Source organism: Moschus berezovskii, chromosome 16 (genome assembly GCF_049115385.1).
Source record: "Moschus berezovskii isolate FMDL1 chromosome 16, NW_MosBer_1.0, whole genome shotgun sequence".
Taxonomy (NCBI): Eukaryota; Metazoa; Chordata; class Mammalia; order Artiodactyla; family Moschidae; genus Moschus; species Moschus berezovskii.
The window spans coordinates 14,662,375-14,688,081 of NC_142475.1; the positions used below are offsets into that span (position 1 = coordinate 14,662,375).

Genomic DNA, 25,707 nt, shown 5'->3' on the forward strand with positions numbered 1-25,707 from the left:
AGGCACTGGTTCTACTTCTGAGTTTTATAAAGTTTAGGTGAGAAGACAAGTTGAGCTTTCCTTTCAGGTTGGAGGAGAGGTACCCACAGAAGGCCAGCAAGGCTAGGAATCATTAATAAGTCAAAGAGTTGACTGGTCTTCTAGTTTAATAGCTCTGTCTTTGATTCTTAGCTCTGCAAGCTAAAAGTTCTATGATTGTAGACTCCTCAATGAAATTCTCTTATCTTAGCTATTGTATCAGTAAAATTAATGTAATCATTTAGGCACTGAATTTTTGGAAGGATCAACTGAGAAATTAATGTTAAAACCATTTGAGCCACCTCAGAGCACTGTATACAGTTTAGCTGTTATTAACCTGAAGTTTTTGTTTTAGTGAATATATTTGTCTGCAATTCTTTGACTTTACTCCCTATAACTCTATCCACTGTACAGACCTATACACTCCTTCAGGTATACTCCTTGAAGCCTGAGAGCCTTGGCCTTTTCTTCAGTGGTAACCAGCTTTGCTGTACTTTGAGACCCCAGCACTAGATTCCCACCTATGGCTTACCTCTCTCATTTCCCAGGTGGCCTCGGGCTGTATAACTTGGTCTGAAGTTATCTGTGTGCTTTGTCAAGTGAACTTGGTAACTAAAGTATTTGGTAAGGACCTGGGTGCATATTGATAACTTCTGCTTGGTAGGGGCCTTTAAAATTACACTCTTCCTCATGATGCCAAACCAAGCAGGGGGGAAATAATTCTAGTTGTTAGCAGGGATATACATGGAGCATTTACCTTAAACCTTATCACCTGGTGAGATATGTTATTTTGTTGATGATCATCATCACTGTTATCTCAGATATGTGCGCCTATCTCTATTACTCAGACTTAGGAAGGAATTTTGGCATGTTGAGCAACACTGAATTTATAATATTAGAGAGAGAATTACATTTTGGATTTAACTATTCTGACATCTCTTTGTTTAAATCTCCTAATTCATTTTTATTATATGATATCCAAAACCATCCTTTGAAATGTTAACAGGAAGACTGAGGATTAAGAAGGACAGAGTAAAATCACAGAATTGAACTCACAATACATGAAAGAATTCCAATAAAATTATAGCCAGTAACATCCCTAATATAAAGTGTTCACAATAAATAAATGAGCCAAGAACCATAATATATAATTCACAAAAATGTAGTAGCAATCAAATACATGTAATTCAAAATAATGAAATAACATTTTTGCCTTTTAAATTAGTTATTTTAAAAAAAGAATCCTGGGGCTTCTCTGTTGGCTCAGCAGTAAGAATCCAGCCGCCAATGCAGGAGACACGGGTTCGATCCCTGATTTGGGAAGATCCCACATGCCACAAAGCAACTAAGCCCACGTGCCACAGCTACTCAGCCCATGTGCCTAGAGCCCGTCCTCCTCCACGAGAGAAGCCACCGCCATGAGAAGCCTGCTCACTGCAACTAGAGAGTAGTCCTCCATCTCTGCACCTAGAGAAAAGCCCTCACTGCAACAAAGACCCAACACAACCAAAAATAAATAAGGTTATATTTTAAAAAAGAGTACTGGTAAGAACACAACAAAAAGACATTTTTATACACTGTGTATGACCAACCTAGATAGCATGTTAAAAAGCAGAGACATCACTTTGCCAACCAAGGTCCATCTAGTCAAGGCTATGGTTTTTCCCGTGGTCATGTATGGATGTGAGAGTTGGACTGTGAAGAAAGCTGATCGCCGAAGAATTGATGCTTCTGAACTGTGGTGTTGGAGAAGACTCTTGAGAGTCCCTTGGACTGCAAGAAGATCCAACCAGTCCATTCTAAAAGAGATCAGTCCTGGGTGTTCATTGGAAGGACTGATGCTAAAGCTGAAGCTCCAATACTTTGGCCACCTCATGCAAAGAGTTGACTCACTGGAAAAGACTCTGATGCCTGGGAGGGATTGGGGGTGGGAGGAGAAGGGGACGACAGAGAATGAGATGGCTGGATGGCATCACCGACTCGATGGAAGTGAGTTTGAGTGAACTCCAGGAGTTGGTGATGGACAGGGAGGCCTGGCATGCTGTGATTCATGGGGTCGCAAAGAGTCAGACACGACTGAGCGACTGAACTGAACTGAACTGAGCTGATAGGAGTATAATTTGATACTAACTGGTTGGAAAGCAATTTGGCAATATATCTCAAGAAAATTACCCTTTGACTAATTCTGCTTCTCATTATCTATCCTCAAAAAATTCAAATATCTGAAAAAGTTTTATGTTGAAACTAGTCATTACAATATTATGTATAATATTAAAAGTTGGAAATAAATGAAAAGTATAACAAGTGAAGAACAATTAACTTATGCTTCACCTTACAATGAAATATTTTGAAATAGAAATAGAAATTTACAGAGATAACACAGATTAACATCCAGGTTGTAATGTAAAGTGAAAAATCTACATGTGTAATGGATCAACTTAAAGCAATTTAAAAGCATGGAAGGGACTTCCCTAAGGTCTGTGGCTAAGACTCCAGGTTCTCAGTGCAGGGGGCCCGGGTTTGATCCCTGGTCAGGGAACTAGATCCCACATGCCGCAAGTGAGAGTTCTCATGCCACAACTCGAAGATCCCCCATGCGGCAACAAAGAATGAAGATCCTGCGTGCTGCAACCAAGACCCAGCACAGCCAAATAAATACATAAAAGTTCCTGTCGTGGTTGTTCAGTTGCTGTCGTGTCTGACTCTCTGCGACCCCATGGACTGCAGCACGCCAGGCATCCCTGTCCTTCACTATCTCCTGGAGTTTGCTCAAACTCATGTCCATTGAGTCGGTGATGCTATCTAACCATCTCATCTTCTGCCGCCCTCTTTTCCTTTTGCCTTCAATCTTTACCAGCATCAAGGTATTTTCCAGTGAGTCAACTCTTTGCATCAGGTGCCAAAGTATTGGAGCTTCAGCTCAGTCCTCTCAGTGAATCAGCATGAGTCCTCTCAATGAGTACTCAGGGCTAATTTTATTTAGGATTGACTGATTTGAACTCCTTGCAGTCCAAGGGACTTCTCAAGAGTCTTCTCCAGCACCACAATTTGAAAGCATGAATTCTTTGGTGCCCAGCCTTCTTTATGGACCAACTCTCACATCTACACATGACTACTGGAAAAGCCATAGCTTTGCCTATAAAGACCTTTGTCAGCAAAGTGATGTCTTTGCTATATAACTGCATATCACTACATATGAATGGTACTGATTACAAATGAACCTTATCTATTCATTGAAGAGGTTATCAGTTTAGTAGGGTGAAAACTAAATGTCTACTTAAATAGAGTTGTGTTTTGTTTGTTTGTCTGTTCTGACTATAAAATCTCAGTTTGTAGTCCTTGAAGGCTAATCTTCCCACTCTGGAAGTATTGGTCTCCATGTGCATACAGTGTTGCACTGAATACTGGGAACCGTAAAATTCTAAAAATTGCCTGTTCCATATGCTCCATAAATAACCACCAATATCCCAAGTACCCTCCTCAGTTTAGAATCCTAAAAAAGTCCTCAAAAGTGTATGATGAGGGAAGTATAGTCTAAACAAGCCCAGTGGTGCCCTAACAGAGGCCTTTAGTTTCAGGCAACTGAGTCTGTCACCTGGTCTGAAATCCTTATACCTGTGGGGTTTTGAGGGATTATTTGTAATTATCAGAAGGTGGCTCTCAGAATTTGAATAAAAGTGAGGAAGCAATTTTGAAACCAAGAAAACAGTTTTCAGAAGGGACAGAAGTAAGATCGAATAGGAGTGAAAGTTTCTAAAAGTAGAGCTGCCTTTTCTGCATCTCATTTGTGTACCTGTCCTGCTGTTCCTTAGATTTATTCAAACCTGACCCAGAAAAAGGTGTCAGGAGCTGGACTCCCGCAGTCTCATAGGCTCTGTTACTCTATCACACCTGTTACCGTCCGTGACTAGGGCGGCAGGGAACTGTTCTGCAAGGGACATGAAAGGACTTTATGCAACGTACATTTGTTGCCTTCTAAACGCAAAGAGTCAGACACGGCTGAGCAACTGAACTGAACTGAAACATTTGTCTTGTTGGGAAAAAATTCCAGCTCAGATTTCTTAGACCAAATGGCAGCTCAGCCCAATGTAGCTGCTTCTACCCTACATGCGTCAATTATAACTGTGTCTCTCCCTTTCTTAGAACCCCTGGGAACAAACAAGAAAAAGTAATAACAAAATATTTATTAAAATGCAAATATCGTGAAGGGTTCCTTGATGCAAGGCAGCCTGGGAGGACTCAGGTGCACAGGGAACCAGCTTATCTGGTCGCAGAGCAGCAGCGCCTGGAAACTGCCAGGCTCTGAAGGGAGCCTTTTGTTACCTGACCTCAGAGACAGGTTGCCAGCTCATTCTCCTGCATGGAATAGTTGAAACTTGCCTTTCAACTAACCAGAGTACGTGGGGGCAGAGAGAATCTTTTTCCCTTTGGCAACCTAAGTAAATTAGAAAAAAAAAAGCCACTGCAAAATAGCAGGAAAGCATGAAAAATACTTTATGGAGAAACATAAAAGAAAACCAGAGGAAAGCTTATTCAGCCTTGGTCATTAAAAAGCATACTCCTGAGCCCAACCCTGTCTCCCGCCTCCCCCCACTCCCAGCACCAAAGTTGGTTTGAAGAGTTTCTTCTATAGAAGAACAGATGCACCCCAAGTACCCCAATATCTGTAACAGCTGGTTCTGGAATGAGAGGGCCTTCTCTCAAGAGAGGCAGATCTTCTGTTTCATTTGGAGTTTGGACACAACGGTTTTCTGTGTGGCTTCACTTTTGGCATCCAACTGTTTTGACAGAAGCTGTGTGGTGTTTTTTCAGCCAGATCTTTGAGAGCTAGTGTCTTCCCACGATGCCCTGGCAGCTGATGAAAGCAGGCCCACCCTGCAGAAATGCCACAGGTATTGCCTAGGATAAAATGATACACAAAGGCTACTGAGAACTTGCTTGCCTCCTGACTCATGTGTTATTTTCCTTGCAGAGGCTGTTTTCAGAGCCTACTGTGTCTGCAGCCAGGTCATGGAAGATAACGATTAGCATACCAAACTGGGAGTCACCATGAGGCTGTCTGGCACTGTCCTTAGAAAAATCCTTCTCCTGCTCAACAGCCAAGGCAAAGAACTATTTCTAATGACAAATGTGTATACATTTTCAAAAGGGATTGTGATTTATCAGGCAGCCAGAACATAGTTATGCTTTACAGTCTAAGGTGATCTAATTCTTGAAATAAGCTTCATTCTTGGCAATGACATGCATTTTCTAGATGGGAGGAAAAATGTTACTGCTTATAATAAAGAACAGGCTGTTTTTCTTATTTGGGAACCTCAGGGGGATGAAGCAAGTTTTAATACCATAAGGAAGTGGGCTGTGAAACACTGGGATAAGTCTTGTTTATTTAACATTTAATGCCCGTGGTCTGTTAGGTGCTGGGCAGAGTCACTGAAGTGCTGTTATTTAATGCTGGAACACTAAACAGTCTGACTTAGATTAGGCAGTTGACTCAAAGTAATCCAGGTCCAAGGCTCAAAAATGAATACATCAACATGGTTAGCACACCGAGTGTTTGAACCAACATGTGGCTGGGTGATGGGGCGGTGAGTCATACTCCCTCCTTAGGTCCTTGTGAAGTCTGGGCCTTGAGGAAGTGGCCTAGCATCTCTATGTTTTAAAAAAATTCCTCTATTGCCAGTTGTCATTTGAAGAATTTAAAGACAAAATTATGTGCCCAGAGCAAATTGATGCCTTGTGCCCTGATTGCCCAGCACACAGAAATAGATTTAAGCAAGTAGTGAGTCAGGCCGAGGAGAACTGGGAAGCCAGATCAATGGCCCAGCAGACTCTGTAATAATGTGTTGGTTTACACTTGGGCATTTTAGACTGTCTGCTTACACAAATGTGTATACATGTACCTTCAGCTTGCAGCCGGCATGGGCCTAATGCCTAGAGATTAGCTCTTGGCCTTGACTGGGTTCCCCGCTTTCCAGTTTGGTGACTGGATGAGAGCATAGTTTTCTTATTGGAGTCTTGTGAGGGTGTATCAATGATATCATGTTATCATCTTCATCAGATATCTATGCCCCTTCCCTAAGGACTAATCCCCATGTGAGTCAGCCCTGGCCCACCAGGCTCATTGAGGGCCCCTGGGGCAGGCTAAATCCATGGGCTCTGGGGTCAGAAGGGCCTGGGTTCAAGTGTTGCTTCTTCCAGTATTATATATATGACCATGAGTGAGTTGCTTTAATTCATCTTCCTCAGCCTCAGTTTCCTAGTCCGTAAACTAGGAATAATGGTAATACCTGTATCCTTGTGTTACTCTGAGTTTCAGTTGAGAAGAATTAAAGGAACACATACAATGCTTAACAGACTGTAAAACTGCCTTAGTCCCTCGTAAGTACTCAGTAAATGGTAGCTTCCTTTTGACTTGACTCCATTAGCAAACATCTCTGTCCTCTAGTTAGTTGTCTCTGGCCCACATCAGGGGGAATGTGACACCATGGAAGACTGCCTGGTTTGATTTCAGGTGGACAAACATAGTAATTTTAAACTTTTATAGAATACACTCCAAAAAAGTTACTATACAATATTGACGATATTCCCTGAGCTGTGCAGTGTGTGTGTGTGTGTGTGTGTGTGTGTGTGTGCACGTGCGTGTGTGCACATGTGTGCACGCAGTCGCTCGGTCATGTCTGACTCTGCAACCCCATGGACTGCAGCCCACCAGCCTTATTGGTCCATTATAGCCTCATAACTTATTTACTTCTTCACATGCTGGCTTGGTGGCTCTAACGTCCGGGCTGTGGCCCTGGCTTGGGGTGCAGCCAGTTCTGTGCACAAGGTCTCTTGACTGTACAGGGTGGGAGCCTCAGTCAGCCAACTGCTCGGGCCCCCACTGATCAGCCCCGGGGCACTTGTTCACCATCTGCAAGGCTCCATGCTGGCCTACAGCAACCACAGCACACCTTCCAGGCCTCAGAGAGCCAGGCCAGATGGCACCTGCACGTCAGGACTCTTGGAACCTCTGTTTGACAAATTCCAGCATTCTTTCTACCCGGTCCCGACACTTTCTGCCTCATCTCCTCCATGTCACATCTGATTTTTCCTTATCTTAGAGGATGGATGCCGAGTCTCAGGAGTGACTGTGGCTTGCTGACAGCCACTCCAGCCAGGGTGGTGTTGGCAGGAGAGGCTGGGAGGGACGGAGGAAGGCATCCACATCTTGAGTTTGTGACAGTGTTGTTTATGGTCAGCAGTTTTTATTTAAGGAATTATTTATCTACTGGGTGGGGGAGATGTTCTTTATTCTGTATAAAAAGAAACACAGGTTACCATTTGATTTTCATCTCTTGAAATGGGACTTGAGAATGAATGTGTGTATCATGTCTACATCACCATATCCTAGTCATTTGCTTTCTTGATTTCCTTAAATCCCGGTTAGTTTTCCTTCTTTTCTTTTATTCTTCTGTTTGTTCATTCATTCATCTGCCCATCCACCCATTAAACCAGGTGAGAGGTCTGGCCCCACTGAATGATAACAGAAGGTGACGACTTTTCTCAGAGCGCCCTGTACAGTGTGTAGTGGAGAACAGCGATGTGACGGCTCCGAGCCTACAGCTCACAACGTGACCTCTCTATATCGTCTCTATGATTTCTGCAGGCAGCAGGTTGGTGGTGTTTAACCGGCTGTTATGCTTTGTGTCTGTCTTTGTACCACTCCTGTCCTTCCCTGCGCTTTGCATTTATCTCAGTCTTTGTTTTCCTGAGGAAGGTGGCTCTGGAAACTTGAGGGGTTTGAAGGTGGAGACCTAATGGAAGTGAATGGAGTGAAGTGTTAATCACTCAGTCCTGTCCGACACTTTGTGACCCCGTGGGCTGTAGCCCGCCAGGCTCCTCTGTCCTTGGGATTGTCCAGGCGAGAATACTGGAGTGGGTTGCCATTCTGTCTTCTCCAGCGGATCTTCCTGACCCAGGGGTTGAACCCAGGTGTTCTGCATTGCAGACAGATTCTTTACCATCTGAGCCATGAAGACATGTAAGCCGGCCCTGTCCTCCACAGTGGTGATGCCGGTAACCTAACACGGATGAAGCCATACTCGGTGGACTCAGTGAAACACAGGGAGCAGGTCGGTTACCTCCACATCGTACTGAAGTTCAGGTCCCTGTGGTTTCCCTGTGGCTTCGGTATTTGTCCTAAGTTGTTTTTGTCTTGTTTGTCAGAGAATATTCCTGCTGTAGGAGAGCCTGAGTCGGGTGGTCTAGTAGGTAAGGCACGGACACGGGGTTCATATCTAGCCTCTAGCTCTCACCTGCCCTGGGACATAGTGCAAGTCATTTGTGTTCTTTTCACCTTTATTTCTTATCTGTTACTTGGGGATAACAGCCCCAGGTATCATCATACTCCCAGGCACTGTAGGATTGCTGTGAAAATGAAGTGAGATCCTGTCTGGAAAGAACTTAGCACGATGTCCAGTCTACCCTGCTCTCCTCTCCTCACCTCCCCGTTTCACCGCCCCACAGCGAGTCAGCCGTTTCTAAGACAGGAGCAGTAGAGCTGAAAATACTTTCACTCTGATAAAATCACTCTCCGCCACTCCACTCTTTGATCACTTTCTGCCTCCCCTCCAAGTGGTCCTAGACTCAAGGACCAGGTCCTAAACTCAAGGGAAGGCAGCAGCATGATGTGGTTAAGAGCATGGAGTGGGCACCAGACAGCCCCACACTGGAATCCCAGCTCTGCGAGTTACCGACCGCGCGGTAAATACACACTGTGCCTCTCCCTCTAATGAAATCTCCTTGACAAAGACGGTGAAATCTTGGTGTTTAAAGAAATCATTTTTCTTGCGAAGAACTTAAAGCTCCTAGAATACCTTGTGAGTGTTTCTTTTCCAATAGGTTTTATTACTGACAGTAAAAATGTATTTAAATTTGGAGTTTATTTTTCACAATAGTCTTGGCAGTAGTATTTTCTGATTTTTGCAGAACCCTCTGATTTTTGTGTGCAGAGAAAGGATCTTGTCTAACTTATCTAAGCTAGGCTTCTAATTTTTTAGATTTCATTTGAATATTTCAGGAGCTCAGGTCCCCAAAATGCAAGAAACTCTTCAGCACCCCACACAGAAGTTAAGTACTCTCTTTGCCACCTATTTATTTTGAGTCGGTGATGGTTTTTGAACCCAACACTAAAAGACTTTTGTCACTCCTGTTGCTGTAAATCTCAGTACTCAAGTGTTGTTCAGTTTCTGCACGTCTCAGTGTCTTGCTTATCTCTACTGGCCTAGAAAGGGTCCTTCTGTGCACTGGTCCCAGCCCTCACCCCTCCTGAACAAACACATTTACCCAGCCAACTATCTATAGTCATATTCTTGCCATTCTGTCTCTTGAAACTGAATGGTTTTAGATGGAATTTGAAGACCCTTAACATGGACCTCTGAGTAACAGGACAGATAAAATAGCCTTGTTAGAGTATATTATTTTCTGACATGAGAGCTTCAGCTAATAAAGACCGAAGGCAGAGGTTGCACAGGATGGGTCAGCTCTTTCCGTGCAGCTAACTGCTTGGGAAGGCAGTAGCGTGATGTGGTTAAGAGCATAGCATGGGCATCAGACAGCCCCACCTTAGACTCCCAGCTCTGCTGCTTACCGACTGTGTAGTATTGGGCAAGTGACAATTTTTGTCTCTCGGTTTCATTATTTGTAAAAGAGGAAGGCACTATTACTTGCTTTGCATTACTAAATGAAATCATGTTTCTGAAATTATGCGACGCAGCGTCTGACGACGTCTCGGCAGTGTCTGGTAGAGTACTGTGCGCCCATCCATCCTGGCCCTTCTTCCCGCATCTTGTGCTGAATGTTGGCCATCTCTGTAATCACATCGGTGATGCTGTCATAGCTTCTGCTACTCCATCATTGCTCTCCCCCAGGTCTTTTCTTCATTACCTTTCTGCCTTATCTCCCAGTTCTACCCTTGAACCTAGTTAAGTCACCGTCCAGAGCAATGATAACTTAATTTTTAAAAATCGGTTTTCTTTAAACAGATTCAAAGTACCTGCAACAATGATTGATTGTGATGGCAATGATGATAAGAGTAAAGTGGGAATTTCTTACTCACTTTGTCTTTTTGATTGTAAGTTTCAAAGAGCATGACTGTCTTTTTCAGTCCTAAACTCCTTGTTTCTGGACCAGGAATAGTTATTGAATTAAAGAGTCTGATATTTCAAGTAGCTTTGACTATGCTGTTTAATCTTCTTGATTTCTGCACAGTTAGTCCAGATGAGTATTTGTTGATTTGTGTGTTCACCTGTTCTAGCACAGAATTAGTTTCCTCTTTTATGGCATGAAATTCTTAAACACATGCTTGTACATCCAAAGATGGACCTTGCTGGGTTTTAGTAAGCATTATATGTACACATTAAATATCAATGGCAGGAAATAATGTTCTTGAAATGTCAGTGTCTACATAGGGAAAAAGAATTCTAGTAGGTTGATTTTAAGGTTTGAGGACAAGGGGTCCTGGGAAAAGTTCCGAGACTGGAGGCATCACATTCCTTCCCACACTAAGCACATAACTCTGCATTGGTTTGGTTTCATTTCAGAAGCAAAGTGTCCACAGACTCTGAACATGCCCTGGGCGCTGGGCCCTGGGATGGAGCTACTAAATTTGGAGTCTTTCTAAGACAACAATCCCCTGATCTAAAGTACATTTTTACAAGTGCCTATAAATACTTTAACAGAGTATATAAAATCTCTCCCTTACCCTAGTGGCTTTTATATGTAAGATGTGACATAATGACCTAGAAAAGCAAGAGGCCCACAGGGTCAGATAATCCATTACCTTGGCAACGTGGCATGCATACATTTTGCAGCATTGATTTCATGGAAACACCCTGAGTTTTCTCTAAGTTTTCTTTCATCTGGAGAATATAAATGGGTTCACACTTTTCATAATTGAGAAATGAAAGTGTTTGAGATAAACAACGCATCTTCTGTAAGGCCAAATACTTCTCTTGAGAAAATGTCAGCCTCACATCCCTGTGGGTGGAGCTCGGTATTTGCAAAGTCATCATTCGTAATATTCTAGATCTAACAGAGATGGCAAAGATTCCAGTCTGTTTCCATGTTCCAAACCTGTCCAAGCCCAGCCTTTTCTCCAGGCTTTACTCTCCCTTAGGCAAATGTAACTGATAACTGATTTAATGTTTAAAAATGTCTTGTGTCCAAAAGTTCTTTTTGCAGACCTAGTCTGTATCTGCCTGTTTCAGTTTAAAACAGTTTTCATTAGATGTGCTAATCCATTCATCAGAAGTACGTGTAGGGCTCTTCAGTTGACCAGGGACTGGTTTGTGGAGATCAAGAGCAGGAAGTGTTAATACATTAGTCATGATTAATTGCCAAACGGGTGAAACAGAAAAGCACTGCTTTGGAGCTCAGAGGAAGAAGAGTGGAACCGGAGGTCTTAGAACTGAATTTTAAAAGATGGTTGGGATATGGGTAAATTACGAAGGAAAAGAAAGGGCAAAGGGGATGGGATAAATGATGTGAGGAAAAGCACAGAAGTAGGAAGAACATGAAGAGACCAGTTTACTGGAAATGAGACTTTGGGAAGGGGAGAAGTAGAGGCAAGTCTGGAGGCGCAGGTTGGAGCCATCTGTGCAGCTCTTGAATGCCATGCTAACTAACCGGACAGACTGCACTGTAAACCCGTGGCCATCAGAGCAGGGTGCTGTGTAGGACCGTCATTTGGGTTCAGGAAAGTATGTATTCTCGTCTAAAACAAGACATTAATTTCTTGCTAATATTTACTGCACATGTAGACAATATTATATGTGTCATTTATTCATAAATATACATATGTGGTGATGCATGCTCAAATGTTTTACTGGAAGCGATGCATGTTCAAAAAATGTGGAGGCAGACTCCTTTAGATGACGAATGATTAAAGATTTTCATTTAATCCGTGACATATTCAAAGCAATATTTTAAGAAGATCAATCTGGCAGCAGTTCTACAGAGAGAAGAGGCGACCACAGCAATTCAGAGGACTTAAATCATGGTGGCTATGGTGGGAATGGAAAGAAGCGGGGGAGTACCAGTGACACATTGATAATCTTGTTCCTTTCACAGTGAGGTTTTCCCTTAGCAAGAGCAGTCAGCAGTCACTTTGGGAGCCAAGAATGGAGTAGTGCTGAAGAAGATGAGTTTTTTTTGTTCAAAATGGATTGCAGAAATTTATTGATACGACCAAACATACTGTGGTCTGAAAACTGAAACTTAAATAGAAACAAGAATAAGAATTATGGTTAATTATTGGCCAAAAACAAGTTTAGATAACTTTACAGATCATTTTATACACAAAGAAAATCTTTAAAAATGTAGGTAGCATCCTCTCCTCTCCACCATAATCCTAAAAATGAGCATTTGGAAGAGTAAACAGGAGCAGCTTAATGATGACGCCTTCATTATATTTATAAAACGTCTATGCTTTATATCTGCTGTTTGGTGTTGAAAAAGGATTCCAGAAATCTTCCCTCTCAGTTGTTTGTTGGAGATGCATTATTTGTTGATAATCCTTGATTGAAATACAAATACTTTCATGCTTCCTCACACAGTGCCATCTTCACAAGAAATATAATTTAGAGAACCATATTGGCAAATGTAAATTTGTAGGAGAGGTAGGTTTGGGTACTTGTACTTTGACTTGACTCACTGGAAAAGACTCTGATGCTGGGAAAGGTTGGGGGCGGGAGGAGAGGGGGACAACAGAGAATGAGATGGCTGGATGGCATCACCGACTCGATGGACATGAGTTTGAGTGAACTCCGGGAGTTGGTGATGGACAGGGAGGCCTAGCGTGCTGTGATTCATGGGGTTGCGGAGAGTCGGACATGACTGAGCGACTGAACTGAACTGAACTGAACTTTATTTACCATAATTTTTTTAAAATTGCACTATTTGTTTAACTTCCCCATTTGATGTTGTTGCAAGGTAGAACTCTTAACAAAAGTGTGATTCAGAGTTCATATCTATCATTAAGCAGGCTTCTCGATTTCTCCTTGCAGATAAAAACCCTCTAAATAATGATAGGGAAAAAGAAATTGTATGTTTTAAAATGCCAGCTAGATCAGGCTTGTGATCCCTACAAGACAAAACATTATCTTAGAAATATTTTGATGAAAGAGCTGTATGATCAGGCATTTTAAACAAGAAAAACAAATTCATACATTTTAACTCTAGTCAGGCATCAGATATAAACTTAATATTTGTCTCAGTCAAGTTAAACTCCACTACAGATTGTGTGTGTGTGTCTGTGTGTCTGTGTGTAATTATTTTGGCTGTAAATGAGTAGAATGTAGTATAGAAAATATATATATAACATATTGACAGACATAAAAATTAAAGAGGTAAGATTAAAAGTTCCACATTAAGTAGAATATTCTCATACACTGCTGGTGGGAATATATATTGATAAGCTTTCCTTAGGGCATTGCAGACATGTTTCAAGAGCCTTAAATATTAAAAATATTTATAATATTTAGACTCATTATTTCTACTTTTAAGAACTTGCCCTGAAGGAAAACTTAAATATGCAACTATAAGAGATTAGGTAAAAAGTTTAAGAATTATTTTCTTGAAAATTATTAATTATAATAAAAGCTATATATGTCAAGATTTTTAACTGGAAAAAGTAGAATAAAATTAAATATAAAAATCACTCTTTGTATATGTATACAAATACAAGCATACAAAAGTTATAAGGAAATACCCGAGCCTATAGGTTCTGTTTTCTAATTTTTATTGTTTTTCATATTTTAAGGATATATTGTTTATAATCATAAAGAAATTGAAGTAAAAATTAGAGTTATCAAAGTCTAAAATGTAAATACCTATAATTTAATACAACTAGCTGATGGAATGATTTCTGTGACCATAATATATTTATTCTGTATTTAGTGACTTGAAGAGCTGTTGATTAATAATTTTGACTATTAATAGATCCACCTGTGGTACAAAAGTAGGTAAATGTGTTAGTGACTGAAGCAGATGCAGAAGTTGAAGCACATGTTAACCAGGCTACTGGGGTGGTTTCAGCTGTGTTATTTGGACTTTGGTTTCACAGTAAAAGTACATCTTAACTTTCTGAACTAAGGCGTAGCCAGTATGCTTTAGAGTAAATGAAAAGACAGTAGCTGTATATGCACTTATGTAAATTTGTTTATTCACTCATTCAGTCAGTCAGTAAACAATTATTCAGCACTTGTTGCATGTCAGGTGTTGGGTCACAATTATGAAAAAGAGAAACTAGTAAGTCTCAGAAAATTAATGATCTAGGTAAGTGTGGTTGAAAATGGACAGAGAAGTCTGTAGGAAGTTCTAGAAGAACACTGAGAAAGGAACAGCCAGCTTTACCTAGCATTAGGAGCTCCTTCTTAGATAAAGTAAATTTCGGCAATGGACTTTGTCAAGTGAATAGGAGCTTGCCCGGTGGAAAAGTTGAAGGAGCATTCTAGATGGGAAGAAGAGCATCAGTCTACAAAGGACCAGAAATCTGAGATAGCATGGCATGTTGGGTCAGGGACAAGTAGGAAATGTGATGTGGCTGGAGCTTAGGGTGAGAGGTAAAACCAGGATGAAAAGAGTGGAAAACTGGATAAGGGCCAGAAACAGCCTTCACACCCTGGTGGTCACCGCGTTTCTCCTTCAGCAGTGATTAATCATGATTTTCCTGGCTAATAGAATATAATCTTTATAATAAGGTAGCGCTGTTCCCTTGAATTATGGAAATTATAACTATTATGACCTGCTCCAGAAACACAGGTTATAAATATGATCACATCCTCCAATCTTCTTTACCATTAATCATCCAAGCCTCCATAGACCTTATTAGCAGGAAGTCTATTATCTCCTCCAGAGGTTCCTGGGACTTGACTCAAGTCAAATGGGTCATTTCTCCTCCAGAAACCTGTGGCTGGATCCACTTGTGTCTGCTGTTCTGTCTATCTGCTGCATGGCACTGTTCACAGTCTCAAGTTACACTGGTGCCCACTTTGGGGAACAAGATTACAACTCCCCTTGCTGGTATTCCCATCCTCAGTTGTTCTCTAAATCATAACCTCTGCTAGAGTGGCTGGGTCTGGAGGAGCTTCTGGACTTGGCCACACGCTAGTCTAAAATTCACCTTTCCCCTCACTCTTACTCCACTGTGTTGAGCCCAGGGCAGTAATAACCCAGACTCCGCTTTTCATCAAGGTCATTTTGTTTCAGCGGTTTCCAGCACCTTCCCTGCCCTGGGGCCTTTAGTCGTGGTCACCCTGACCAAAGCTATGGTTTTCCCAGTGGTCATGTATGGATGTGAGAGCTGGACCGTAAAGAAGGCAGAGCGCTGAAGAATTGATGGTTTCAGACTGTGTTGCTGGAGAAGACCCTTGAGAGTCCCTTGGACAGCCAGGCTGTCAAACCAGTCAATCCAAAAGGAAATCAGCCCTGACTGTTCATTCATTAGAAGGTACTTTGGTCACCTGATGCGAAGAGCCTACTCATTGGAAAAGACCTTGACGCTGGGAAAGACTGAGGGCAAGAGGAGAAGGGGGTGACAGAGGATGAGAGGGTTGGATGGCATCACCGACTCAATGGACATGAGTTTGAGCAAGCTCCAGAAGACAGTGAAGGACAGGGAAGTCCATGGGGTTGCAAGGATTCGGACATGACTTAGTGACTGAAGAGCAACAGCACTCTGACTGAACAGTTCTCGCATCCCCAGTCCTCCATCCAAGGAAGCAGCAGTCAGAACACTGGGTTTTCTCCTGGAAGGCTCCTTTTACACTCTGATTTATCTCCTGCCTGCTATCCAGGTTGTTCCGTCAGAGAGCTCAAGAGGTAGTAACCAGCAAGATGGAGTTTTACAAGTTTGTTGCCTTGCCCCAGTGCCCACCAAAAGTGGCTAATTGCTTTATATTTACAAGACTATGAAAGATACCAAGTGATTCTTCTGAGAACAAAAGATCTTCCTCCAAGTGATTTTCTGTTCCTACCTATAAAGAGTAGTCACAATTTACTTCACAAAAATAATTAATCTTTATGTAACCACGCCCCCTGTTTTAAAAAATCAGTGTGATGTTTTCATATATAATGAGCTAAGTAAGTTGTCCAAAATTGGAATAGGTCTCAACCCCCAAACCTACGTGCTTGACCACTATTTTCACTGTCTCATCTCATTCACCTTATGTACTAATACACCATTACAGGCTTCCCTGGTGGCTCAGATGGTAAGAACCCACCTGCAGTGCAGGAGACCTGGGTTCAGTCCCTGGGTTGGGAAAATCCCCTGGAGGAGGGCATGGCAACCCACTCCAGGATTCTTGCCTGGAGAATCCCCATGGACAGAAGAGCCTGGTGGGCTACAGTCCATGGGGTCGCAAAGAGTCAGACATAACTGAGGGACTAAGCACAGCACATGTCATTATTTACTGTTTAATTTAGATACTGCACTTATACTAGTCAAGTTTATTACAGAATTGCGTAATAGATGCAATTATGGCTGACTCTTTGCAGCCCCATGGATTGCAGCCCACTAGGCTCTTCCATCCATGGGATTTTCCAGGCAAGAATACTGGAATGGGTTGCCATTTCCACCTCCAAAGAATCTTCTTGACCCAAGGATCAAACCCGAGTCTCTTGCACTGGCAGACTTATTCTTTATCACTGAGAATTAGACATCTCTAAATCCAGATATTGAATTGTTGATAAAGAGGAGCTGGATAAGTGTTTTTATTATCTAAAGCTGCATATATGTAGAAATTGAGTATATTTACTATAAGAGAAAATTGTGTTTTCTCTGCAAAATTTGGGCTTCCCAGGTGCTGTTAGTGGTAAAGAACCTGCCTGCCAATGCAGGAGACATAAGAGACACAGGTATGATCCCTGGGTGGGGAAGACCCCCTGGAGGAGGAAATGGCAAAGCACTCTAGTACTCAGGCCTGAAGAATCCTATGGACAGAGGAGTCTGGGGGGCTACAGTCCATGGGATCACAGAGTTGGACACGACTGAAGTGACTTAGCATGCATGCATGCTGCAAAATTAGGTCTCAGAACAGAGAAGAGTACTTATATAGTTTTGGTAGGATTGAAGAGGAGTAGTAAACAGGCATTTGGGTTAATACAGTTTGTTTATAAGTAGTGTTCTTTAGAAATCATAATTTGGAAAATCTCTCTACAGGGGTAGATTAATCTAATTTTGGCTCACTCCTCATCCAAGTGTAGGACAGTCAGTTAACCTTTCCAGTTTATCAGTTTTACTCTCAGCCTTCTTATCTTTAAATTTGATAACAACAAAAAATAAACTCCTACCAGATTATTTTCACTCTTTCTCATAGACACTGTTTTCCCAATAGCGTTATTCAGTTCAGTTCAGTTCAGTCGCTCAGTCGTGTCCTACTCTCTGCGACGCCATGAAACACAGCACGCCAGGCCTCCCTGTCCATCACCAACTCCCGGAGTTCACTCAAACCTACCTCCATCGAGTTGGTGATGCCATCCAGCCATCTCATTCTCTGTCATCACCTTCTCCTCCTGCCCCCAATCCCTCCCAGCATCAGAGTCTTTTCCAGTGAGTTACTCTCCTCAATAAAATGAAAGTGAAGTGCATGTATGTCATATTTCATAAACAAAGGCAAAATTCTGACATATTATCCATAGTCTGTGTTCTTTTAAAGGAACTGTAATGCCATATAATGTTTCTTGTACTCTCTAAAGTTCTAATTAAAAATTCCAGAAGGTCAAGAGATCTCTGGGCAGTTTTGTGACATTTATGGGGGAACTGACTGCTTATCTTCTGACAAAACCTCAATCAGACATGACTCCAAGCCTGCTCAGTCCAGAGTCCTTCCTATCAGCTCAAAGACTTATTTCCTGTGCTTGCCTTAGTCCCGTGCTGTGAACCACTGAGCCAGGGCCAGAGCTGTGAGCTAAGACTCCTACGGAGCCATTCCTTGACCCTAGTTTTGATACAAGAAGAGAGCCCTGCCTTGACCTTGAATCACTTTGTTGTGTTGCTGTCAATATTATTGCTTTATTATTGTTGTTGTTATTTTTATTACTTCATGTATTTAAAATTCCCAGCTTTTAAAACCAGTTTGAATGTGAGATACACAATAAATTATGTTATTTAAAAATGATAAATATAGACATCCCTTATATCAACTTCACTCAGCTTTCAGATTTATTGTGTGTGTGTGTTTACTTTATCCAGAAACTAAAAATCCTGATTGTCTTCAGTTTTTAAAGTGAGGAAACAACTTCTGTTTATTTGGAGGTAGACATGCTCTGTGTTGGAATGAGGACATATTCCACGCTGAAAGAGATTATGTGTTTTTCCACAGGCTAGATGAAACTTAATCTTCCCTTGGCTGCGAGCGCATTCTGCGTAAACAAAGATGTTCTGCGGCTCCTAGGGAAGGGGAACCAGGAAGATGCCTCTCTCCTGGCTCTCTCAGGCGGCTCCTGGAAATCTCTGGCACAGGCTGACATTCGTGGAGTGGTGTAAAGGGAAGCTAGCACACGATTCTTGAAGGCCTGCTGTGTGCCGGGAACTGTGCTTCACGTTTACTTAACAAGGCCGTGAGGCAGCTACCCTTTTCCTTACTGTGTAGATGAAGAAATTGAGGTTCAGAGAGATTAGACACCTCCCCTAAAGTCAGAGCCAGAAGGGGCAGAGCAGGGACACCGAGTTTATTGAGATCCCAGGGCCAACACCTCCCTGTGCCCCGCACTGCCCGTCTGTGGACTCAGGTGGCCTGGAGCTCGAACTCCAGGCTAGAGTCAGGGTCTAGGGCTGAGTGAAGGCCCTTTCTCCTAGGTTCTAGGAGCAATCAGAAGGTCAGAGCAGAAAAGAGACTTGCAGCTCAGTCGGTATGTGCTTAACCGCCGGTTTCCTAAGCTCTTCTGTTGGGCCTTCACCTTGATTGTGGAGTAGAATGGGGACTGAATTTCCCCAGGACTGAGTGGGCGGCAGGGGGTCTCTTTGTCTCCTCAGGGCCAGCTGTGCACTAGCTATGCTGTTGTTTGCAGATTTTAGCATTCCTCACTTCAAACCGGTCACTTCTTTGTTATCTTAATGGAACATCATTGGCCACCTGGCTGATTTGAAATGTGAGGGAGACTAATCCTGTACAGCAATGATTTGCAAGTTATAACACCAAGTCTATGGGGATATTCAGAACATTGCTTTGAAAAATTAATTTTTCTCTAATTCGTGCTAAATTGTCACTTGATCCTTATTTAGGGAATTCCATCATTTTAATAATTTGGCACTGTTTTGCTGGTAAAGGCAGAGATATGTAAACAGAAAGGTTTCTCCCCCTCTTTTATGGGTTTAAAAAAATGTTCAGAATTTTCATTTGCAGCACTTTATCCTTTTTTCTTTTACTGTTTTCTATATTGCAAGCAAAATGTCATTTGGTTTAAACTGACATTAAGCACATTTCTGTTTGAGGAGCCAATGACTGTGATCTTTAGATAGACTGATTAGGTTTCTTTCTGCAACAACAGTTTGTGCTATGAAGGTGAGTGGGCAGTTTGACTCTGTGGAGCAGGCAGTGGGCCCTTCAGGATTCTTTTTCAGCAGGGACTCGAATGACTTTGGAAGATCGTCTGTATTGAGTATTGAGATGCCCCTTCTCTCTATGGGTAAGAGCATATGCTCTGTGCCTGGCTATCCATTATGTAGTTTTATAATTCGTTCATTGAGTGTCTGCCACATGCCAGACACAGAGTCTTACATACATCATCGCATCTCATTTCATCCTTACAGCCACCGTGGGAAATTGTTATGTTGTGACCATGTACTATTGCCTCCACTCTTCAAATAAGGAAGCTGAAGTTCAGGTGGAAAACCGTCTCAGTGGTTACACTGCTGGTGCCTGTTGATAGCTGGGATCAGCATATCTGTCCACGTTTCTCAACTGTAATACTTTGCCTAGAAAATGAACTAGCAGGAAAGTTTTAGGAGATGAGGCTGGGATAGTGTTAGACAGCTTTGAATTTTACTCTAAGACACCACACCTTGGATTTATTTATTCATTTGGTACCTATTTCAGTTCAGTTCAGTTCAGTTGCTCAGTTGTGTCCGACTCTTTGTGACCCCATGAATCACAGCACGCCAGGCCTCCCTGTCCATCACCAACTCCCGGAGTTCACTCAAACTCATGTCCACAGAGTCGGTGATGCCATCCAACCATCTCATCCTCTGTCGTCCCCTTCTCCTCCTGCCCTCAGTATTTTCCAGCATCAGGGTCTTTTCAAATGAGTCAGCTCCTTCTCATCAGGTGGCCAAAGTATTGGAGTTTCAGCTTCAACATCAGTCCTACCAATGAACACCCAGGACTGATCTCCTTAAGGATGGACTGGTTGGATCTCCTTGAAGTTCAGGGACTCTCAAGAGTCTTCTCCAACACTACAGTTCAAAAGCATCAATTCTTCGGTGCTCAGCCTTCTTTATAGTCCAACTCTCACATGCATACATGACCACTGGATAAACCATAGCTTTGACTAGATAGACCTTTGTTGGCAAAGTAATGTCTCTGCTTTTTAATATGCTGTCTAGGTTGGTCATAACTTTCCTTCCAAGGAGCAAGCGTCTTTTAATTTCATGGCTGCAATCACCATCTGCAGTGATTTTGGAGTCCAGAAAAATAAAGTCAGCCACTGTGTCCACTGTTTCCCCATCTATTTGCCATGAAGTGATGGGACAAGGTGCCATGATCTTAGTTTTCTGAATGTTGAGCTTTAAGCCAACTTTTTCACTCTCCTCTTTCACTTTCATCAAGAGGCTCTTTAGTTCTTCTTCACTTTCTGTCATAAGGGTGGTGTCATCTGCATATCTGAGGTTATTGATGTTTCTCCCAGCAATCTTGATTCCAGCTTGTGCTTCTTCCAGCCCAGCGTTTCTCATGATGTACTCTGCATATAAGTTAAATAAGCAGGGTGACAATATACAGCCTTGACGTACTCCTTTTTCCTATTTGGAACCAGTCTGTTGTTCCATGTCCAGTTCTAACTGTTGCTTCCTGACCTGCATATAGGTTTCTCAAGAGGCAGGTCAGGTGGTCTGGTATTCCCATCTCTTTCAGAATGTTCCACAGTTTATTGTGATCCACACAGTCAAAGGCTTTGGCATAGTCAATGAAGCAGAAATAGATGTTTTTATGGAACTCTCTTAATTTTTCAATGATCCAGCGGATTTTGGCAGTTTGATCTCTGGTTCCTCTTCCTTTTCTAAAACCAGCTTGAACATGTGGAAGTTCACAGTTCACGTATTGCTGAAGCCTGGCTTGGAGAATTTTAAGCATGACTTTACTAGCGTGTGAGATGAGTGCAATTGTACAGTAGTTTGGTACCTATTTATTGGGCACCAAATATGTGTGCCGAACAGTCTAGGCACTGGGGGCATCACATTGAACCAGAAGCTTACACTGTGGCTCTTGGAGGTCTTGAACAGAGAAATGACATGCTCTGGCATATGTTTTTGAAGGGGTCTGCTGACTGCAATGCAGACCATCACCTGCAGAGGGGCATGGACTGTGGCAGGGAGACCAGCTTGGAGGCGACTGCAACAGTCCAGACAAAAATGGGTGGAGCTTGCACCAGCATGGGAGCAGAGGTGAAAAGTTGGATTCTAGATAGACTTATCAGGAAACACCAATGGGATCTGCTGAACAGCTGGATGTGGAAATTGCTTCTCTGGACTTCAGTTGGAACTCAGGTCAGCCTGCCTCCACTCCACTCAACTCAACAGTTGGAACTCAACAGCCTGTGCTGTTTGACGTCAAAACTGCCCCAGTGTAAAGTCATTTCACAGTGTTTCACTTAGCTCCTTTTCAGTGCCTTAGCACTAGACTTGTGCAAGGAGAGAATACTTGTCGTTGTCCAGAGGAGGAAGAACAGAGCTCCATTTCCCAAGAGTGCTTATCATCCAGGCTGCAGTCAACCAGCCTGCTCCCTTCAAGAAGGCCACGTGCCTGGGTGGCAGCACTGGGTAGTTATACTTGATGTTTGTTGTGTGTCCGTCTCGGAGCCATTCATAGTCCTTCCCTACGGCTTCCCTGCAGTGAGGCAAGAGAAAAGGTCTTCTTAATAAGGTTCAGGCCCCGCTTCATGTTTTTCTGCACTTATTATTTATCAGAAACAACATCATCAGGTCCAAATCAGAAACAAGTTTCAAGTCTTGGTCAAAAAGTGGAACTCCCAGCGTACTGTTTGACCCTTGTAGTTAACTTTTATGGAGCTGACACCATCACTCAAAAATGATTCTAAATATGCCAGATCTGCCAGTAACTTCAATGACTGCAGGATGTAAGTTTGTATTTCCCAAGTCAATGAATGCAGCATTGTGTTTTCTTCATGATCATTCATTACTAAGAATAGCATGGGCAGTTGGTTATACTTTTGGATTTAGACTAAGAAGCAACCCCTTACATACTTTATCTTGAAGTGGAGACTAATCACTGGGTTTCAGTTAATCATAGAAAGGAAGGCCTCAGGATCTGCCTAGAGTCTTCCTAACTACATCTTCTGGATGAACTCTAGAAGCCCAGTGAACTTGGCCATCAATTGTGTCCTACTGGGTACATTGTCCAGCTAAAAATATGAATAGAGGCTCTCACTCCCTGGGCTGCAGACAGCATTCGTCACAATCCGTTTCATCATTAACCTGCCCTGGAGATTGGCCCTGAGGGTCCTCCTTTGCTGGGTCAGCCACACCGTGAATCGCAGCCACACCAGCAAGAGACGAAAGGGCATATCTCTTCCCTCCTGCAGAATTCAGATGAGAGGCCCTGCCATTTTTTTTTTAATTCAAAATCAACTGAAGAATCACTTGTTTTATTATTATTCCCAGGGCTGCGTCCAAAGAGAACCCTGCGTTTGGTGCTCTGGACTGCGGAGGAGCAAGGTGGAATCGGTTCCTCCCAGTATTATCAGCTGCACAAGGTAGGAGAGCAGCCATGAACTGCTGGGCATTTGCGCATGTAACATCAGGGTAAACACACCAAAAGCACTGACGCTTTTGGTCTGAAAATTCCCTCTATTGACCTGAAGACTCAACAGTATTCTGTGGTAGGCTGACCCTGGCAAACACCCTGGTGAGCGGAGGAATCTTCTATTTCTGTGTTAGTCTGTGGCATTAGGGCAATTCCACTATCTATGTAGCCATTTTCATTGACTCTCCAGTTCGGCTATGCTCATGTGCCAGAGAAGCAATAATACGTTCACAGTCCCTTTTCCTACTGAGCCCACCCCCAAGCCCCAAGGTCCCAAGTGCTGGTATTTGAAAGCCACATCCTGAGATCTTGAGTTAGCCAGGAGCATTGATAATGGCCGTGGGAATGGCAGCAACCAAAGGTCTCAGACCTGGGAATGTGGAGGGCAGTGTGGTTTGACACTGACCAAAATAAGGCAAAAGTGAAGCTTGAGGCAAGAAGGTGATAGTGGAAAATCATATATAGAAATACAAGACCACGTTTAAGACAGGGAACAGGGGCTCTCAAGGCAAAAGAAATAAAAGCAAAAATAAACAAATGAGACCTAATTAAGCTTAAAAGCTTTTGCATAGCAAAGGAAACCATAAAGAAAACAAAAAGGCAATCAATGGAATGGGAGAAAATGTTTGCCAATGACTTGATCAACAGAGATTTAACATCCGAAATGTACAAACAACCCAGTCAAAAATGAGCAGAAGACCTTATAAGACATTTCTCTAAAGAAGACATACAGATGGCCAAGAGGCACATGAAAAAATGCTCAACATCACTAATTATTAGAGAAATGCAGAGCAAACCCACACTGAGGTATCACTTCACAGCAGTCAGAATGGACATCATCAAAATGCCTGCAGACAATACATTCTGAAAGAAAAGGGACCCCTCATACCCTGTTGGTGGGAATGTGAATTGGTGCAGCCACTATGGAAAACAGTATGGAAGTTCCTTAAAAAATGAAAACTAGAACTACCATATGACCCAGCAATCCCACACCTGGGCATGTATCTGGAAAGGATGAAAACCCTTAATCTGAAGATACATGCATCCCAGTGTCCATGTCAGCAATAATTTACAGTAGCCAAGACATGAAAAGAACCCAAGTGCCAGTCAACAGACTTATGATGTGGTAGATATATACATGTATATATACATACATATATACAGTGAGGTATTATTACTCAGTCATAAAAAATTGACATTTGCAGCAACATGATGGACCTAGAGAATATCATACTAAGTGAAGTAGGTTACACATAAAAGAATAAACATTTTATGATATCACTTATATGTGAAATCTGAAATAATACAAATGAATGTATATACAAAACAGAAACAGAGCCACAGATATAGAAAACAAATTTACGGTTACCAAAGGGGAAAGGGAGTCAGGGTGGTGGGGGATAAATTAGGAGTATGGCATTATCAGATACAAACTACTGTATAAAATAGATAAGCAATGAGAATTTACTATATAACAGAAGATGTACAGAATCTTTTAATAACCTATAATGGAAAATATTCTGAAAAATTATGTATATATAACTGAATCACTTTGCTGTACACCTAAAATTAAAACAATATTATAAATCAACTAAACTTAATTTAAAAAAAAAAAAATGAGGGGCAGGGAGATTAGTATCAAGAACAGCCTTTGAGAAAGGAGAGAAGGGGCAGAATGTACAAGCTGAAATCAAATGTCAGTTTAAAGGGGAGTTCCCCAGCCAGTGACTCTGCTGAGGGGAAACGGCTGGGCAGAGGAGCGGAATCCCGTCTGCTGGATCGTTCTCCCTGCCTCTCCAGGCTAAAAGGAACACGTCCGTAAATTTCAGTTGTCTAAAGCAGAGAGAGGTCTGTTGCTTTCCGAGTTGTGTTTATATCCGTTTTGATCATTTGACAAGGTCAGTCTGTTACCCTATTTCAGTTATGCAGAGCTTAAGAGTAAGTTCAGGGTCACAAATTTGGTCACTAACTGTTGTTACTTTCTGTACAAAGGAAGACCATGCCTTTCGCCCAACTCTTTCTCTACTTCAGCTCTTAAGGCCTCAAGTGTTCGTGGAGAGTAAGATTATTTCAGATTATGTCCTTTGGTTGATGGGTCAGTAGCATCATCTTCTGTACGTTGTAGTGGACAAGATCTGGCAGGAGTCATCCTAAATCCAGCAACATTCAGTTATTATTCTCTGAGAATCTACCGTCTCAGGCACCATATTAGGCATTAGGTTTACTGTCATTAAGAAGCCTCACCCTGACCTTACTGAGACAGCTGTCAAAAGAAGGGCACCGACCACTGAACTTCAATCACAATACAATGTGTTAAGAGTGTTCTGATAAAAAAATAAATCAGCGATGGCAGAGACAGAAAATTCACGTAACCTGGGCTTCGGGAGCAGTCACAATAGACTACGTAAAAGAAATGACATCTAAGCAGAGACTGAGGACTAAGCATAAGCCAGGTAAGGGAAAGGTGCTGGCAGAGAGGAAGCGAGTCCGGAGCACTGGGACCTCCAAGGCTGGAGGTACAGGGGCCACTGAGGACAGCAGAAGCTGAGCGGCATTCAGAGTGGCCACCGCGTCGGATGCAAGGTGCACCACGAAGGGGGCGAAGAGGAGAGGGAAAAGGAGCCTGGATGAGAAGGTGCAAACCGTGGTTAGAAGTCTGCATTTTATCCAGAGG

General features: G+C 42.5%; 1 protein-coding gene across 1 annotated transcript in view; it reads left to right on the forward strand.

Annotated features, from left to right (window-relative positions):
* CPQ (carboxypeptidase Q) overlaps positions 1-25,707 on the forward strand; it is a 424,132-nt gene that overhangs the window by 282,894 nt on the left and 115,531 nt on the right. The window contains exon 5 of the mRNA XM_055432597.2: positions 22,892-22,983. Within this exon, the coding sequence (XP_055288572.1) occupies positions 22,892-22,983 (92 nt within the window). The remainder of the gene's footprint in view (positions 1-22,891; positions 22,984-25,707) is intronic.